The sequence below is a fragment of the Dipodomys ordii genome, unplaced genomic scaffold (genome assembly GCF_000151885.1).
Source record: "Dipodomys ordii isolate 6190 unplaced genomic scaffold, Dord_2.0 Scaffold14, whole genome shotgun sequence".
Lineage (NCBI taxonomy): Eukaryota > Metazoa > Chordata > Mammalia > Rodentia > Heteromyidae > Dipodomys > Dipodomys ordii.
Window position 1 is genome coordinate 5,246,147 of NW_012267230.1, and position 18,551 is coordinate 5,264,697.

At 52.7% G+C, this 18,551-nt stretch overlaps 1 protein-coding gene across 6 annotated transcripts; it reads right to left on the minus strand.

Annotated features, from left to right (window-relative positions):
- Positions 1-284: 284 nt before the first annotated feature.
- Positions 285-18,284, minus strand: Taok2 (TAO kinase 2). Of its 6 annotated transcripts, none has more exons than XM_013011532.1 (19): positions 17,238-18,284; positions 13,751-13,917; positions 13,490-13,561; positions 13,296-13,397; positions 12,793-12,838; positions 12,575-12,671; positions 12,321-12,434; positions 12,131-12,222; positions 10,931-11,024; positions 10,751-10,832; positions 9,503-9,670; positions 9,103-9,381; positions 8,784-8,945; positions 7,062-7,427; positions 6,777-6,980; positions 6,236-6,475; positions 2,903-3,115; positions 1,592-1,774; positions 285-1,511 (listed from the first exon to the last, which is right to left on the minus strand). In XM_013011532.1, the coding sequence occupies exons 2-19, from the start codon at positions 13,880-13,882 to the stop codon at positions 990-992; spliced, it is 3,168 nt and encodes a 1,055-aa protein (XP_012866986.1). In that variant the 5' UTR covers positions 13,883-13,917; positions 17,238-18,284; the 3' UTR covers positions 285-989. The 6 variants fall into 6 exon arrangements, with proteins under 6 accessions (XP_012866986.1, XP_012866987.1, XP_012866988.1 ...); XM_013011533.1 differs by having other exon boundaries at positions 9,103-9,363; positions 17,238-18,019; XM_013011534.1 differs by lacking the exon at positions 285-1,511 and adding an exon at positions 1,911-2,017 and having other exon boundaries at positions 1,647-1,774; positions 17,238-18,029.
- Between the last annotated feature and the right edge of the window lie 267 nt (positions 18,285-18,551).

Consider the following 18,551-nt stretch of genomic DNA (forward strand, 5'->3'; position numbering starts at 1 on the left):
GTCATAGGGCTTGAACTCAGGGCCTAGGTGTTGTCCCTGAACCTTTTTTGTCCAAGCTTAACACTCTACTACTCTGAGTCACAGCTCCACTTCCAGTCTTCTGGTAGTTAATTGGAGGTAAGAATCTCATGGACTTTCCTGCTCCATAATCCGCAGATCTCAGTAGCTAGGATTACAGGTGTGAGCCACCAGCAACCGGTAGTTAAATTCGCTTTTTAGACAGTATCATTTGCCATTGAACTGTCTTTCATATGTACCTTCGACAAAAAGGGTGAGTCCTGGGATCTGTTAGAATAACCAACAGTTTATTAAAAGCTTGTCTTGGGGCTCAGTGCCAGCCCCACAGCTGAGGGGGCTCCCATAACTGCCCCCAGCCGGGGAGCAGCCCTTTTCCAAGGTCCTTCCCTTGTTCCCTGCCCCAGCCCTGATCCCAATTGGGAAAAAAAAAAAAAAAGGACAAGACGGCACAGGACGTCAGACAGCAATGGGGGATTGGAGACCTAGGCATCCTGACCTCACCCCACCTCAGGTCCTTCCCATGGAAGGCTTTCACCCACTCTCCCGACCTTGGGCTCCAGTCCTGCTCTGCCACACCACAGGTCTGGGGCCCTGTCATCCCCAGTCCACAGCCCCACTGCAAGGGTAGTATAGTTCTCTGAATATAATATATCTAGACCCGCCCTCTCCCTCCCCCAGGGAACCAGATGAATATTTGACACGCACAGCTCCCTCCTTGCCCAGGCGGTTCGGGAGGGAGACCCTGGCACCATGGTGGGGAGGCAAGGCTCCTGGTCAGCCTTAGAGCACTGATGCCCAAGCTGGTGTGGGGCTACTGGCCAGCCCCAAGAATCTCATGAGATGAGGTCTGAGGGGAGCTGAGCCAGCATCCTGTCCCACCACTCTTGGGTGGGCCTCAAGCTGATAGCCTGCCAGGATCAGGCTCCACCCACCCCCACCCGGCCCCAGTCCTCTGTTCACCACCCTGCACTTCAAGAATAGAAGTGGGAGGATCCGTTGAGGATGTGGGAAGCAACACTGGTGCTGCGGCTCAGAGGCCCAGGCACTGCAGCGGCAGGGGGGCCCACGCTCTCACTGCCACCGCCCCCCGAGGCTGCCCGCCGCAGGGGCTGGGGGCTGTTTCTTAGTAGCAGCAGAGCTCCACCACGGGGTGCCCCACTCTGTGATGGGGGTCCTAGCCAGTTTGGGGGACCTGGAGGAGCCAACAGAGCTGGCTGGCGCCACGCTGGGGGGGGCATGCCTGGTGGGGGAGGGCCGTGGCTCCAGTGGGCCCCTGAGCGGGGGACAGGGCGGGAAGGCCAGGCAGGGGCAGGAGGTGGGGCAGGGTAGCCCTGGGCAGCAGCCTCAGCTGGGATGCCCCCCAGAGCCATACTGGAGAAGCCCAGTCTCATGCTCTCAGCATCGAAGGCCTCGATCTCACGGGCCTGCCGCTCAAGCAAACTCCGTATTCGCTCGGAGCGCCCTGTCTGCAGGGCCAGCAGCTCTTCTTCCACCTGGGGTACCCAGAAGAGGGGTGAGAGTCTCAGAATGGGGAGCTTGCCCTCCATACCTCACCCTGGAGGCAGACCCTTACCCGTTGCTCCAGCAGTGCCCGCCTCAGTGCTACTCTCTGTTCTAGCTCCCGCAGCTCCCGCTCATGCTGGCTCTCGGTGCGGATCTTGATCTTGCTCTGGTAGGCGTTAAGCAGCTCTAGCTCCTGTTGAAGCTGCTGCCTCAGGGCCTGGAACTCTGCCTCCTGGGTCTCATCAAGCCGGAGCTGGAGGGCAGTAAGAACCAGTTTTAGGGACCTCTTCCCCTTCCCCCACCATCCTCCCCTGCCCCAGGTAGGCCTGGGCCCTAAGGTGGCAAGAAGCAGCGGTCTCAACGTCTATCAGAATGGAAGATGATCATACCCTGTGGCACAGCAATTACACTTGCAGGAATTTATCCCCCAGGTATACTTGCACAAGTGCTCGAGGTGTTCACGGAAGCGTTGGGATAGCAAAATGCTGGAAACAACCTAAATGTCCACCAATAAGGGATGGGTTAAATAAATTTATGATACAGCCATACTAGGGAAAATTCTACATTGTAGCTGGGCTTGGTGGCTCACCCAGTGACACCAGCACTCAGGAGGCCAAGGGAGGAGGATTCTGAATTTGAGGTCAGCCTGGACTATATAGTGAGACCCTGTCTCAGGAAAACAAGATAAAACAAAAACACCAAATTCTACATTATTAAAAAAAAAAAAAAAGTATACGTACTGATATGTAACCGGGTCCAAAAAAAAAATTAAGGGGGAAAAAGAGATTAGAGAGGAGTATGCAAAGTATAATTCCATTTGTATTTAATATTTGTAATTTTCCAAATATGCATTGGGAAACATCTACAAAACAGTTATCATTGGCAAGTTACCTCTGAGAGGTGCAACTGGGTGAGAATGGGGCCCTCTGACCGCTTATACTCCATGTACATTTTAAGCTGCCCACTCCAGTGATGCATGTGGTTAGTTTTTAGAACAGCAACCTTCCAAATCTCCTGAAGTTTTGAGTAAATGAGCCCCAAGGGCCACACTCACTATAATCTGCTCCCTGTTCACATAGTAAACTAACTCAGGCCCAGGAAAAAATTATAGCCACTCTTTTCCTTGGTGGTTCTTTGTAGAGTAGATAGGATGGCTTTGTCAAGACCTTAAGAAAATGCTAAGAGAAACAGTAAAACCATCAAGAGTATGAAATAACAAAACCTTTGGGGAGAGCACCAAAAGTGAAAGCATTATCAGTTTTCCAAGCATAAAAAGGCTCATCCTTTTTGTCCGTACCTCCCACCTTCCACTGCCCGTTAACTAAGTTGGAAATACAGAGGCCAACCTCCACTGTCTCCCTCTCAGGTCCCCAGGCCTCACCGCCTGTGAGCTGAGCATCTCTGAGATGGACTGGTCATACTGCTCCGCCAAGATCGCCAGCTTTCGGGTCTGTTCTTCCTTGAGCCGCTTAAGGAGGCTCTTGTGCTGAGCTTTGGGTGTAGTTTCCAGCAAGTGTGCCCGCAGAGCCTTGTACTGCCGGGTCTGGATCTTACACGTCTCCTGGAACTGCTTCTTGATCTGCAGCTCCTTCGACTATGCAGCGGATGATCAAGGGGAAATGGGGGCAGGGGAGAGGAAGAGGAAGAGAAGGAACAACCAGGGGAAAGGGAGAGAAGAGGAGGAAGGAGACAGAAGCAGAGACAGGGAGAGGGAGAGAAACAGAAAACATGTTAGACAGAGGGGGCGGGGGGAGCTGTATACAGACAGACATGGAAAGATGGGATGGTGTTGAGACAGATCAGGAAGGTCTTGATGGGCAAGAGATGCCAAGAAAACAAGACAGATTCCAAGGGTACATCCAGTGTGGGTGGAATGCCACGGGAAGGAACATCAGAGTTCATGGACAGGGTACTGAGAATCTTTAGAGGACTGAGAACACAGAAGAAGCTTTGACCATGCAACAAGGGAGAAAATATGACCTCCGGATAGGAGCATGTGAGCAAACATAAGAATGTGCAAAGGACTAAGTGAGAAGACTTGAGTCACACAGAACACCCACAGAAGGCAGCACAACTAAGGAGAGAGGAAGGCCCAGGTCCAGAACCTCAGGGAGGAAGACAGGGAAGGAAAAGCACCGAGCTGAGAAATGGATAAGAAAGGTTTGCCCACTTTGGGCCACAGAGGGAAAGGGGGCAAAGGAGGTGGCCAGAAAGGGCTTGACATGTTCAACAGGCAGCATCTGCCACCTGGACCAGATCCACATTCCAGCCTGGCCCTACAAACTCAGCTCCCACTCCATGCCCAACTCCTCCCATGGCTCCCACACTCTTAACTGGGCCCCAGCCCACCACCCTCAACTGTGGAGGGTCTGTGGTCCCATCCCCCAACCCTCTAGGCTAATGCCTGATGCAGGGAAGAGATGCAGCTCCCAAACAGAAGGGAACCCAGTAGGCAATGGGTTGAGGAAAAGACCGAGGATGAAGAGACCTAAGGACTTGGGCCCTAAGGGCTCTCGGGAAGGGACCCACAAATAAGCAAGTGATGGGACCAGGAGGCTCTGGGGCAGCTCTGTAGGGACCCACAGCCCAGGGCTGGTAGTGGTCATGGTGTGATGAAGCTATGAAGGCAGAGGATGAGGTTGAGGAGTGAAAGGAATTGAGATAACGCAGATGGGGTGAAGAGGTCATGGAGCTGGGGGCCAAGGGTCCAGATTGGGGGCAAACCAGGAAGGCTAGGCGGCAGGACAAAGCAGACAGAGGCAGCCTGGGCCAAAGGTATAGTTCCGCTCAGATATTTTATTTGTGTTTGTCTTTTTCTTTTTTTTTCTTTTTTTCTTTTTCTTTTTTTGGTAGGGGGAAGGGGACAGGTTGGAAGGGAGACAGAAAAACAAAATCAAAGAGGAGAAAAAAAAAAACAAAAAAACTGTAATTTTGTTCCCACCCCACCCCCCTGGCCCCAGGCCTGAGTCAATGAGGGTGAGGATGAACACACACACAGTGGGAGAACAGCAATAACTTAGGGGTCAGGAGAACACAAAGTGTGACTTGTGGACTCTATGGTGGAGGAGGCTGCCTGTCTAAGGGCCCCAGAGGCTGGGCTGGCCTGGGGGGTGGGGGGACATGCTGAGGGAGGAGGGGTGGAAGGAAGGAGAGGACTTGGGGACTGAAAAAAAAACCATCACTGAGTCCTGGGAGATAAAGTGCTTGCTGCTCTAGATTTGGGCAGAAAGATTGGAGTTGGTTACCTCCAGGGAGGCAGGGCCCGGAACTGGCGCGTCCGGGATCTCCGCCCAGTTAAGGCCCCTGGTGGTGGCTGGCGGGAGGCAGGAGGACCAAGTCGGCGCTGGCTGCGTGGTAGCAGCCGTGGAATCCGACTGGGCCTTTCACCACGAAGCAAGCCCCAGCTGGCCAGTGTGTGGATGGCCCAGGGGGGCAAACGGGAGGCTAAACCTTGACTGGCCCGTGCTAGGCGCCAGTTCCAGCCCTTGCACAAAGCCCAAACCCTTGACAACAAGGCGAATGGGCGCCGAACAGTGGGAGGATTACCCCTCCGAGGTCCAGGAACAGGCAGGCGGCTTCGGAAGCCATCTTTGTTGGTCTTGGGGTAGAGCGCAAACAGGCCCCTGTCACCCACAGCCCCAAAGCCCTGTAGGGCCTGGAAGGCCTTGGGTGATAGGCGCAACAGAACCCGCAACCAGAGTCGAGAGATGCTCCTGCGGATCCAGGGGCCTTGCTGCCGCACCCATTTGCCTCCAGCTGCCATAGCTGCCAGGGGCAGAGCCAGGCCTGGCCAAGCCAGGAGCCAGGCTGCCCCAAGCCCCAGAGGCACACCCATAAGGCCTCGGCGCCAGCTCAGGCTCAGGACAGCCCCTAGTGCGCTGCTCTGGGCCAGTACCAGAAACAGACTGGGAGGCAGATGAAGAGCTGTACAAAGGAGTAAGTAGGAGGCCCCCAGGCCTACCAATCCCACTTCGAGGGCTAACAGTGCTGCCTGCAGGCCACCCCCACCCTGGGCTGCCAGCAGTGGGAGCAGCAGCAGAAGTAACAGGGGCAGGAGACCAGAGGAAGACCCCACTGCGAAGGAGAGGCCAGCGAGGAGGCCGTGGGACAGGAGTCCAGGGAGTTGGCTAGCAGGGCCAGGCCTTAGATGTGGTGGAGGTGGTTCTGGAGGGATGTCTGGGGAGGGGCAGCCATCTCCAGGATCCCTAAGGGTTCCAACTGGAGCCCCTTCCTCGTCCTCCTCCTCCTCCTCCTCTGGCACTGGAGTCAGTGCTGGACCCTGGACCCAGCAGAGATCCAACTCCTCATCCAGAAAGCTTCCATTCTCCTGTTCCCACAGCCTCCATGCCCCAGCCGCCTCCTCGCCAGCAACGCTTCTTTCCTCAGGTGCCAGCGATGGGACTCTAAACTCCTCTATCTTCTCCTCTGGTGGATCCCAATCTTCCTCATTATCCAAATTCCTATGTTTTTGTGAGCTGAGACTAAGGGTTCCTGACTCTTCCCCCAAAATCCTCTGCTCCTCTGGCTCCAAGGTGCTCCCTTCCTTTCCCAGAATCCTCTCTGACACTGTTCCCTCCTCCTTTCCCAGCACCCTTTGGTCCAGGACTGTCTCCTGGCCAGATGAGCAGGGCTGCTCTTCACTAGGAGTGCCTGTGCTAGGTGGTCTCAGAATGCCAGTAATGGGGTGTTCTGGGGGGCGCTGGCCTGCACGTACTTTGAGGCTCTTGGGCTGCTGGCGAACCTGGGCCGCATGCTTCTGTCGTAGCTCTTGTTCACGTCGCTTGTTGTACTCCAGCTGGTTGCCCAGCTCCGTCTGGTGCTGGAGGCGGGTGAGTTCGGCTCGTGTGCGCTGGACAGCCTGGAGCTGCCGAAGCTCCAGCTCCCGAGTGGCCTCATGCTGCCGCAGCAGCAGGGCACACTCCAAGTCCTTCTGTGTCTGTTTCTTGTTCAAGTCCTGAAGCAGAAGGGAGGCAGGCAGGGCCCAGGGCCTGGGTCAAGGAGCTTTGTTTGTATCAAGGCAGGAAAAATCCCCAACTCCTTGGCAAGGGGAGCTGATAGTGGGGTGGAGGATAGCTGGCCTGGGAACAGAGGCCTAAGGACCTTCTTGCAGGATCCAATGAGGATGGGAGGCAAGAAGGGTATTAAAGAGAACCTGAATCACAACATCACTCCAACAGAGGGGAAAGAAAACTTGAGGGAGGCAACTAAGAAAGAGATGCCAGAATGCTTGACTCATGGTGGGTGGGGCAGCCTACCTCTCGCAGCAGGTCCTGGTCCAGGCTATGACGGGCCAGCAACATCTTGCGCTTATACTGGCGACACTGCAGCTCAAAATACTGTCGCTGGCGCCTCAGCAGCCCTGCCTCCTCCTCTGCCTGGCACTGTTGCAGTTGCTCCTTCTGCCGCAGCAGCCACTCTGCCTTCTCCCGCTTGGGTGTGCTGGGGTTCTCCTGCAGTTCCTGGATGGGGCAGTGGGGAACAGGGTCAGGACCTTACTGCCCACCCTCAGTCCTCCCCGCACTGCAACGGCTCTAGCCTACCTCCTTCAGTTGCTCCTTCCGAAGCTTATAGGTTCGCTTCTGAGCCTCCAGCAGGGCAGCCAGCTCTTTTTTCTGCTGCCCGAGGATGTGCTGCTGGAACTTCCGTTCCTCTGCCTGGGCGGCTCGTGCTTCCTTCTCACCAATGGCCTGGTGCCGCCGGGCCAGCTTCTCAGCTTCAGCCCCAAAGCCAGCCCGCTGTGCCTCAAGTTCCCGCTGCAGCCGTGCGCTGTGCTCCTCACGTTCACCCCTCAACCTTGACTCCAGGGCCAGAAGCTGCTTCTGGTGCTGTCGCCGCATCCGTTTGTAACCACTTAGCTGCTCCCGCAGGGCTGAATCCTGCTCATGCTCCTGGATCTGCCGGCTGACCTAGGGTGGAGAGGGGATCAAAACACACTCAGCGCTGGCCCTCATTTTATTCACACAGATCATCTTGGTACTCCATGGGGAATACAGCTTTCAGACTCATGGTTTCATTCTTATTCTGGACCTTCCCCACACTTAACCTCTCTCTTTGAGCCTGTTTCCTCAGAGATGGTAGAAATATTATCTTACTTCATGGGTTGGTGTGATCCAATGAAAAAAAAAAAGGTGACGAGCACAGAGCCGGCACAAAAATAGAAATAACTCAGATTAGTTCAGAAGAGTGAACAGTCAGACCTAGGTTCAGATCCCAGCTCTGCCTCTTCCTCCCATGTGACTTCCTTTAGCATTTCCTGCTTCATCCATGGGCAAGTCATATACACAGGCACAGTGGCAAGCTCAACACTTAAACAGAAAAGCAGCGGCAGACTCTAAACCCAGTGCTGTGTCCTTTACCTTCAACAAACATGGAGGACACATCACACCTTATGGCCTAGCTGGGATGGATGCTGGAGAAAGAACACTGGGTCTAGATGTCCTCACCCAAGGGTGATCGCTGGTCCTATTTGCAATTACTATCACTGGCTCTTAAGCTAGTCCAGGTGGCCAAGGTATTGGAAGCCAAAGACCTCTCTGCAAAGCACCACAGAGCACGAAGAACTGTGGCAACTGAAGAGCTGGCTTCATGGAAGCCCTGGCCTCAGACAGAGGCTACAGGAACACAACAGACCAACTCGGCAGCCGTTACAGGGACAGCTGGCACCCAAATGCAGCCAAGTGGGAATGTGACCTTAAAGGTTTATTAAAAGCATGAATAAATAACTTTGTCTTATGAAAACCTTAACACTTTTCTCCTGTAGACAGAGAAAAAAATGGGAATGACTTAATTCGAGGAGAGGACCAAGATACTGTCTTCAGGACTTAGGACCCACCAAAGAACCTGGGCAAGATTCTCCCAGGGTGGCTGAAAAAAATGAAGCATACCACTGAACCCCATTCTGCCCTCTGCCTCCTGAATCCAGGAGGCCTGAAGGTACGATACATGGGCTGCACATGCCCATGGGTGCAGAGCACCTGACTAGCCAGAGGAGCCTGCGAAGCCCCCAGGAGCTGTTATTTATGGCAGGTTGTGAAAATGGATTAAGAATTTCCCACATTACAATACCAAGACTGGACAATGTGACAAAAGTCTGCTGGGAAAAAGGAGTAGAGTCACGGAGAGGAGAGAACTAGGGAGAGCAGCAAATGAGAACAGAATCTAATTAGTTGTTTGTCCCAGGAACAAAGTCATCACTTCAGGACTTGAAGACAGTCTGGAGTATCCAGGTAACTTAGAGAAGGTGATGAGCGCACTGCACTCACCAGAGAGGCAGTACGAATGGTGGCAAAATGGTCCCGGTTGCGGCAGTAGGCCCGGCGGCGGGCAGAAGAGGTGGTGGAGGTGGGAGCTGGGGCTGCAGGTGGCTGGAGTGGGCTCGGAGTTATCTCCGGCTGGTAGGGATCATCATACAGGTTGTCAGAACCCTAGAGGAAGTGGAGGTGAAAGGAATACCCATCTCAGAGGCCACTGAACCCAAAGGGAGTTACTAGAGGAGGAACAATCATGTTCCTCAGATAGCTCCTGAGGACAGTTCAAGCTAGGCTGCTTAACTGTCAGGCCTGCTCAGGGTGAGCCACATACCGGCAGGCGGTGGATTATAGAGCTGTGGGAAGTAACCGTGTGCTCGCCCTCCTGCATCATGGCCATCTCTCGGGCTTCAGGGCCTTCTTCCTCCTCCTCTTCCTCCTCTTCTTCCTCCTCTTCCTCTTCATTGTCCGAGGCATCTGCTAGGCTGTTGACTGAGCTGCTCTGGCTGGAAGCACTGATGGACATGCTGGGCACAGAGTGACTACTCTCCAGACTGGTCAGTGTCCCTGCCCGGTGCATGTAGGGCTCGGTCTCCTGTGAACAGGGCGTGGTCTGTTGGGCAAGGAAGGGGAAGGACAAGGAGTGTGTGCATGGAGGCAGCACAAGCAGTCAGAGGGTATGCAGAAGTAGGGGGTGGGGCAAGTGGGAAAGGTGGCAGGGTCAGCTGGGTCACCTCCTCCTCCTCTGGTGCCTCAGCACCAGGACCATTGGGGGCCTCTTGGAATAGAATCTTTTTCATCTTGCGGTACTGCAGGTTGTCCAGTTCCCGCACAGCATCCTTGGTTCTCTGGATCAGGTCCATGATGACTGTGGGTGGCCGCTCCCGGAGCACAAAGCGGTGCTAGGGGAAGAGAACATAGAGGCTTGCTGCAACTCCCACCCCATCACCCCATTCCAATCCAAGGCTCTGAGTATTCTCACTGGCCTGAAATATTCTCCTGAGGCCCAAACCCACCATGGTGAATACTTTCCTTGTCTCAAACCCCTCTCCCGCGAAAATGTGTCTACCACTCAATCTCCATTCCTTAGACAGTCTCTTGTTTTACAGATGTGCTGAAGGCAACGTCAGTCAGGAGATCTGAATTCTAGTCTAGTTCCACTATTCAAGTGTTATGTAGCTGGGTGCTAGTGGCTCACGGTGGGCACCAGTGGCTCACATCTGTAATTCTAGCTACTCAGGATGCTGAGAACTGAGGATCACGATTCAAAGCTAGCTGGGCAGGAAAGCCCATGAGATTCTTTTCTCCAGGGAACCACCAAAATGCCAGAAATAGAGTGCTAGTCTTAAAAAAACCTTAGGGACAATGCCCAGGCCCAGGATTGAAACAAAACAAAACAAAAAAATAAGTGCCTGGATTGGCACACACAAGAAACATGCCATGTGATCTTGGATGTATCATAAGGTCTCTTTGGGCCTCAAAAGCTATTCCAGAATTATCAAATAAGTAGGTCAAACTAGATTGTCTAAATCAGTCCTAACTAGAGATCCTTATGGACCCTTCAAAAGTGTTTCAGGGGATACCGGGTTGTGTCTCAAGTGGTAGAATGCCGGCCTACCTAGTATGAAACAGAATTCAAACCCCAGAACTGCCAAAAACAAACAAAATCAAAACACCAAGTGAAATCATACATTAAGACACCCTAGGTTTGGGGCTTGAATTACATCAGATGAGTGTGGCACCGCCGATTATCTCATGCTAATCAAAAGCTCTAGCTCGCAATAAGATATGGGGGAAGTTATTATTGTTTAGAGATTAAAGCAGTCTGATAGAAAAAAATCTTTCAAAAAAGAGTCCACTGGGCATTAAGGATGGGGTGGGAATTTGTGAATGAAGCTCCTAGTAGAGAAGGGCGTTGGGGAGGGTTTCTTGGCCTCCACCAATCTGCAGTTTTAAGGGAATACAAGCCAGTAAGCCCTCACCTTCAGAAGAACCTCTGAGGTGGGTCTATCTTGAGGGATTTTCTGAAGGCAGGAATCAACAAAATTCCGGAAGTACTCAGACCTATAAGTCACAAAGGGCGGGGGGGACAGGAGAAATAAGAATGAGCCAGGCAGCTTGACTCCATGGTCTAGCCCAGTTCCAGATACTCCAGTACTCACCAGTGTCCTGACTGGAGTGCGGGGGACTCATTCTGTGCAATGTGGTATAAGGCACTCATCGCGTTCATGTTAAACAGTGGTGGCTTCCGCTCCGCTGTGGGGAAGTCAATAGGGGAGAAGGTGAAAGATGGCAGGTGCACAGAATAGACTAGAATGGAACTTAGCAAGGTTTCAAACCCCAAAGTCTAAATTAGGAATAACATGACCTTGAGCAATTCACAATTATGTTGAATTTTCACTAGTTCCTTCCTCAGTAAATGTAGTATCTCCCCTCTCTGATACAAGCAGAAAAGGGATCAAAGAAAATAGCATTCAGGACTGGGAAGGTGGCTCAGTGGTAGAGTGCATGCCTCACATGCATGAGGCCCTAGGTTCAATTCCTCAGCACCACATAAACAGAAAAAGCTGGAAGTAGTGCTGTGGCTCAAGTGGTAGAACGCTAGCTAGCCCCGATTTGAAGAGTTGAGGGACAGCACCCTGGCCCAGAGTTTAAGCACCACGACCAACAAAAAACAAACAAACAAACAAAAAAAAACAAACAAAAAAGAACATTCACAAATGCCCACAAAAAGGCAGATGGCAGCACACATTCAGTTATTAAGTAGTACTTATTAAGAAACAAATAGGAGCAAAAAACTTGCGAAGCATTATGGGGAAGATAAAAGAATCTAGAGTTGGGCTGGGAAGGTGGCTCAGTGGTAGAGTGCGTGCCTTGCATGCTTGAGGCCTTGGGTTTGATTCCTCAGCACCACATTAGCAGAAAAAGCCGGAAGTGGTTCTATGGCTCAAATGGTAGAGCGCTAGCCTTGAGCTGAAGCACTGAGGGACAGCGCCCAGACCCAGAGTTCAGGCCCCACAACCAACAAAAAAAAAAACAAACAATCTAGACTTGCTCTCAAGGAACTTTTACCCTAAAAGAAAGGTTAAACAGGAATGATCAAGTAACATCAAGTCAGGCCTTGGTTCAGTAGCAGAGCACTTAACTAAGGTAGTGGACAGAAAGCCACTAACTACTACAAAACCTTTAAGGCTAAGAATTGGCAGGATTTGACAGGTGCTGATAATCAGAGCTCCAGGATGGTCAAAATGGACTGGAGTTTGGAGGTGTAGGATGCCATCCCTGGAGGATGGGATGGGGCGAGGACAGTAATGAAAAGGAGGAAAGAAGAAAGAAGGGAGTAAAGGGGAGACCATACTTACCCAACTCAATGCAGGTTATCCCCAAGGACCAAACATCCACTTTGCCATCATATTGCCCCTCATCCATGGCCAAGATCACCTCTGGAGCCATCCTGAGAGAATGAGAGGAAAGAGGTGAATCACCTCTCAGTCTCCACAACTCTTACTCCTGCCACCCTGGGAGCTCTTTCCACCTACCACCACCCCTCACCAGTATGGGGTGCCCACGAAGGAGTTGGCAGGTGCCATGATGGATGCGGAGCCGAAGTCCCCCAGCTTCACTAAGCCTGGCTCTGACAGCAGGATGTTTCCAGCCTTCACATCCCTAACGGAGACAAAGAAGATATGAAATGTCTCAAGAAAGTTGGGCAGGGACGTTAGCAGTTCCCAAGACAGTTGCAGACCAGAGAAATGAGGGGTGTGTGGCAAGCACTCTTATTCTAGCCATCTCTGGCACTGTTGTACCTGTGGATCATGTTGTGGGAGTGCAGGTAGGCCAGGCCTTGAAGCGCCCCATGGGTCACAGCTGCAATCTCCACTTCCTGAAGGGGCTTCTTGTGCACTGAAGAGGGGAAAAATATCAAATTAAAGGGGTTGGTAGGTGGGACTGGATTACGATCCCTTCATCCCTTCCCTTATAGCTTCTTTGCGCCCTTATCCCACTTATTGACCAAGTCACTTACCTTCTAGAAGGTCAGAAGCTGAGCCCAGACAATACTCCATCACCAGCTATGAAAGGGTCAAGCATTAGAGATCAACAGATCCTGGCTACACCTGGCCTAGCATCCATGGGAAGATTCTCAAAACAGAGCTTTTCTGCCTATCCCTTCACTCAGGTGATGCTCCAGAAGACATGACAGGGAGGAAGGGCAACTGGAGAAAATGAGGAGGTGGTGGGAGAGTCCCTGGCTAGACAAAGCCCAAGTTATTCCCCACTAGTTCCATTTGAATCCCTTTAACCCTCTATTCACTCTTCCCCTCCTCCAGACCACATGCCCCCTTCCACCTGCTACCTACATCACTCTTCAGCAAACCTCTTTCCCCCCAGACTGATCCTATTGCTCTTGGATTTGTCTGAGGACTAAAGTAGTCAGGAAAGACTTCCTCTATCTTAAGATCCCTGAACAAGGCCCACTAAAGAAACTGGGCCAGGACAAGATGGGCATGAGGAGGGGGAACAGCTTACCCAAGCTGTGTGCTCCCTCAGGTAACAGCCCCGGTACTGAATGGTATTGGGATGTCGGAGCTTCTGCAAGAACCGCACCTCCTTGATGATGTCCTGCCATTTCTATAAAGTCAGAGTGGAAAGGAGTTACACAACCTGCATCTTGAGATGGAGGTCCTCTGTACCACAGCCTGGTCTTAGGGAGCTTGACTCACCTCATTTGATTGCTTCCCACTGTAGGACATCTTCTTGATGGCCACCACCTCACTATTTCGAACATCCCGGGCCTAGAGGACCAGATCAGAGGCTGGTGATACATCATCTTCTCCTCCAGCACAGGGCAGGGGGAGATTTGCTGACCCAGTAGGAGGAGACAGGAAAGGTTGGTATGGTGGAATGGCTTAGAAGGACTGTCTGGAAGTTCACAGAGTGAAGAGAGTCCCCATCCTTACTTTACTCCCCAAGCCCCAACTCACAAAGTACACAGCTCCAAAGCTGCCATGGCCAATTTCCCGGAGGTCAGAGAAGAGCTTTTCAGGGTCATCCTTGAAGAAGAGCTCAGCCACATCAGGGTCCTTCAGGCTCCCAGCCCGGCCCCCAGCTGGCATGGTGGCCCCTGGGGGCCCTGAGAGTAGGGCCTCGCCTGGGAAAGGAAGATGGGATTCTTAGCACAGGCCAGGAGCCACAGGGAAAGAAGAGCCCTCTCCAGTTCCTGCCTTCTCCTCCCCACTCATTCTGATGAGGAGGAGGTACTGCTGAGAAAGGACAGGGGGAGATCAGGAGCAACATCCAAGCTCTGAAAAAAAATGAAGTTGCCTTGGCAACTAGATCACGGGGGCCGCGGCCCTGGAGTCCCTAAAATTGCTAGGAAGGCACTGCGAAGTCAAACACTCACCACCCCTTTCACCCCTCAACAAGTTCACATTTCCTTATAACCTGTTTTCCCTCCAGATCCCCACGTCCTGTCCCTCAAGTCCCATGCTCCCAACAATTTCCAGGCACCTTCCTGTTCCCGTTGGTGCCGAGGCCTCCTCCTCCTTCAACCTTTCACACCCTGGAAGAGAACAGGAAACAGCTAGGCCGGAGGTAGTGGAAATCCGGCCATTGTTCCAAGTGGGTACTAGCCCAGAAGAACCTGGAGACTCACTCTCACAAAGGTTAGGGATACTGTGGCAGGGAGATCTAGAATGGGAAAGCCAGGGATGGAAGTGGCATCTGACTTTGAGGGCATCTCTGTGATCTGGGATGCCTTACTTGTCTAGTCCAATTGCATAAGCAGCATATACACAGGATATCTGTGGTATGAACAGCATTTGTTGACCATGGGTATAAGTACCTCACTGCATGCTCATCTCAATTTTATGGGGCATTCTCTTTACCCCTATTTCACCAGTGAGGAATACAAGCTTAGAAAGGATAAGTGACTTGACCAAAGCTGTCTCACCACCAGCAGGCTTTTGGAACAGCTTTATGAAACCAGCAGGGCAGGGTTAGAATCAGGATCAGCATTTATCAGACAAGCTGCTGAGTAGCAGAGGAAAAAAGGACTACAGGCTCAAACCTGTAATCCTAGTTACTCAGGAAGTGGAGATTTGAGGATCGCGGTTTGAAGCCAGCTCAGGCAGGAAAGTCCATGAGACTCTTATTTCCAATTAACCACCAAAAAGCAGAAATGGAGCTATGGCTCAAGTTGTAGTTTCGAGTGAAAAAGCTAAGAGACAGCACCCAGACTCTGGATTTAACTCTAGTACTGGTGCACGCGCGCGCACACACGCACACACACACACACACACACACACACACTTTCTGGATTTAAGGTCAGAGACCAGGCAGGACTCACACACACACACTTTCTGAATTTAACTCTAGTACTGGTACACACACACACACACACACACACACTTTCTCTAAGGTCAGAGACCAGGCAGGACTTTCTCTTCACTCAAGCGTGGCCCGTACACACACGTACACACACACTTTCTCTAAGGTCAGAGACCAGGCAGGACTTTCTCTTCACTCAAGTGTGGCCCGTCCTACAGGAAGCCTCCCTTGACTACTCCAGGCCTTGGAGGGTGTTCCCTGATCACCCAGCCAAATACCAAGAAAAAGTTGCTGCTGGTTATCAGAATCAGACTCTCAAGGGGATTCCAGGAGAGAATCCGAGCTAAACACAAAGGCTCCTTCAGCAGAGCTAGACTCCCAAGAAAGAGTTCTAGCTGCTTAAAAGCACCTAACAATTTTAGCAGGTAATTATATTTGGTTGTGCGCTGTTTCCTGTTGTGTTGTTAAATGTTGTCTCTTCAACTCAACTGGAAGCTGAAGGCCAAGGAGGGAGTCTGACTGTTCAGGGGCCCAGGAGGGTAGAGGGCTCAGAAAGGCTGAGATCCCTTGTCCTCAGCTCAGCCCACAACAGCAACCAAGTTACTCAAGGCCCCCTTCTGCCAACAATGGTGCCTGGGCACTGCTCACCTGCATCACAGATCACACAAGAGCAGGTGCTCACAACCTGCCAAGACAATCTTCCTGACCTCTTTACTAGCACCAACCCCATGGCTGCCAGGATCTCAGACCACATAAAAAGGGTGCCAGCCATTGGCACACAGGTTCTCTTCCTCATAAAAACAACAGCATTTGAGCCATTACCAAGGTCTGTGCTAAATCAAAACCATGTTTTAAAAATCAATGTTCATATCCTTGTGTCTGATGAGAAATCTGTGCTCATCATTGAGCTGCCCTACCAGTATATTCCATCTGCACTGTTCAGCAACAGCTTTAGATAACTCCTTTCCATTCTTGGTTTTCTCCGATTAAATGGATTATTGTAGTATGGGACTCATGAGATCTCACTGAAACACTATGCAGACACTCAACATATGGATTTTTTTTTTCTTTCCCTGTCTCTAGGGTTGCCATAGGCTTAATGCTTCGGGAAATCATCTTACCCCAACAGCCAAGCTTTAACTGTCAAGAGAGGCCACTATGGCCATCGTTTGCCAGAAGGGCCAGCCCTTTCAGAAACCCAAAGTCTGAGAATGTGGTAAAGATGAAGGTCATGTTAAGACAGAAAATGCACAAAGCAGAAGCAGGAGTCACAGGCTCCCCTCATGAAAAGCTCCTTAGTATACAGCCCTCCTAGAAAGGAATCTCATCACACCCCCATTTTCAACCCTCACCCCAACTCATCTTCCTGTGGGCCTCTCTGGCTAAGCCTAAGCTTGGAAGAAACATGGCCAGAAACAAGTGTGGATCAAGGGCAAGACCTGGTTGAGGACTTAGTTTAAAATTCCCAGTCAGCTGTGTGACCTTGGGCAACCTCTCTGGGCCTCAATGTTCTCAACTGTAAAATGGGAAGACAGCATTAAAAGAGCTTTCACAGGGTGAATGGGATGTGTGAGGCCAAAGAGAATGGATAAGAAGTAATTTATAAAGGAAGATCACTTGATAAATGTATGAAATGTATACCAGCAAGGTTAATTGTGGCCAGGTGAAAACATTCACACACACACACACACACACACACACTTCCTTGCAAGGACAAGACATCCAACCAAATCAGGCATGAAAAGCAGATAAGCAGACCCACCATGGCAATCAGAGGCATGTGAACCAACACCCCAGAGCAGTCAGGAAAAAGAAGTATAATCATGAAGAAGAGGTGGCAACGAGGGACAAAGTTAACAGAGAAGACCAGAAAGGTACAATCCATGTGATTAACTCAAGTACCCTAGGGCATGACATTAGAGACCTGTCACCTGAGGTCCCCCATCAACCAGACACAATGAAGGGAAGAGGAAGGGGAAGAGGGTGGCAACACAAGGCCAGGCAGGCCAGAGGCTGACCACGGGCCCGGCTGGGGTTCCCCATCGTGAAGAGAGGGCCTGCCCCGGCCCAGCCTCTCAGAAAGAAGGGCTGTTTCTTCTGTGCTAGACACAGGGACCCGCGCCCCTGCACCCCGTGTCTCACCTGGTAGGGGTCACTATGGTGCCCCAGCGCCTCCGCTTCCGCCTGGAGTCCTCCAGCGGCTCTGCCAAGCAGGGAGAGGGGCAAGGAGACCTTTCCCCTTGCCACCTCTTCCTCGGCTTTCGCCCTTCCGGAGGGGCGGGCCCGGGAAGCCGCCCCTGGAGGGGAGGGGGTGACAACCTGATCTGACCTCGCGGTCCAGTCCTCCCCCAACTCGAGGGCGAGAGTTGCTGAATCCCGGATTCCTGGTGTGGGGTCTCAACCCCGTATTTTTTACACACGGAGAAAAGGAATCCGCTCTCTGAAGGCCTGGGGAGTGAACCCCGGATACTGGTGCACACAGGGGCCTGAACCCCCGAGATCTGAAATTCTATAAAACAGCCCCCCAGGTTTGGAGAGGCTGGGACCCGAGTCCCGGCTATCTGGAACAGGAGGGCTGATACCTGGGAATTTGAGAAGCGGGGGGCGAAGCCCGGAAATGTGGAACCCAGGAGCCTGAACCCGGGTCTCCGGCCACCGTCCGGGGGCCCACCCCGAGGACGTCCGGCCGCACGGCCCCTCTCACGCCGGGGTCCGAGAGTGACAGCCCCCGCTCCCGCCCTGGCCTCCTTCCTTCCTCCTCCTCCTCGCTCTCGAGGACAGCTGAGAGACTGTAGCTAAGGCGCTGCCGACTGTCTCCGCGCCCTCTCTCCCTCTCCTCTCCTCCGCCTCAGCCTCTCTCCGCACCACAGCCCGGTCTCGTCCCGGTCTCCCTCTCCCTCTTCCTCCCAATTCCAAGATGGAGACCGGGCGGGAGCGCGCAAGCGCGGTAGGAACGCCAGGCCAAAAGAGGCGGAGCCCCAGGGAAAGAGCCCCGCCCCTCCCGCCTGGCGGCTGCAGCCCGAGAGACTCGGAGTCACCGGGCCCGAGTGCGCGCGCGCCCCGCCACGCGGACCCTGGGTGGGAGGGGGCGGGGAGACGGCTGGGCTTGCCGGGGGAGGAGCCCAGCGCGCAATCCGACGACTGGTGGCGGACGGAGCAGGGACGCATGCGCTCACCCCGCCTTCGCGCCTAGCTCGAGCTTGTTGCTAGGGCAAGCTTGGGGGGGCGCGGGTGGAAGGAAAACGGTAGTTTGCGCCTGCGTGCAGGATGGAGGCTGGGAGGGGCTGGGGGAAGGCTGCGGTTGTTGCCGTTGCTGGACGCGGAAAAGGCGGGAAAATGGACCACTCTTAAGGTAGTAACTATTCCGTTTAGAGTGAGCCCCAAATGCAAGGAATTGATATCATGCAGTCAGTGTTGGGAAACTTTACCTTGTAAAAATACACCCCCCCCCAAAAC

What these genes read in the sequence shown, in the direction of transcription:
- Taok2 (XM_013011530.1), bottom strand. Translation starts at nt 13,882, where the DNA reads ATGCCAGCTGGGGGCCGGGCTGGGAGCCTGAAGGACCCTGATGTGGCT. An exon ending in TCCCACAACATGATCCACAG is followed by an intron (nt 12,435 to 12,574) that starts GTACAACAGTGC and finishes TGTCTCCGTTAG; the next exon opens with GGATGTGAAGGCTGGAAACA. An exon ending in ACCAGGACCTGCTGCGAGAG is followed by an intron (nt 6,476 to 6,776) that starts GTAGGCTGCCCC and finishes CTTCTGCTTCAG; the next exon opens with GACTTGAACAAGAAACAGAC.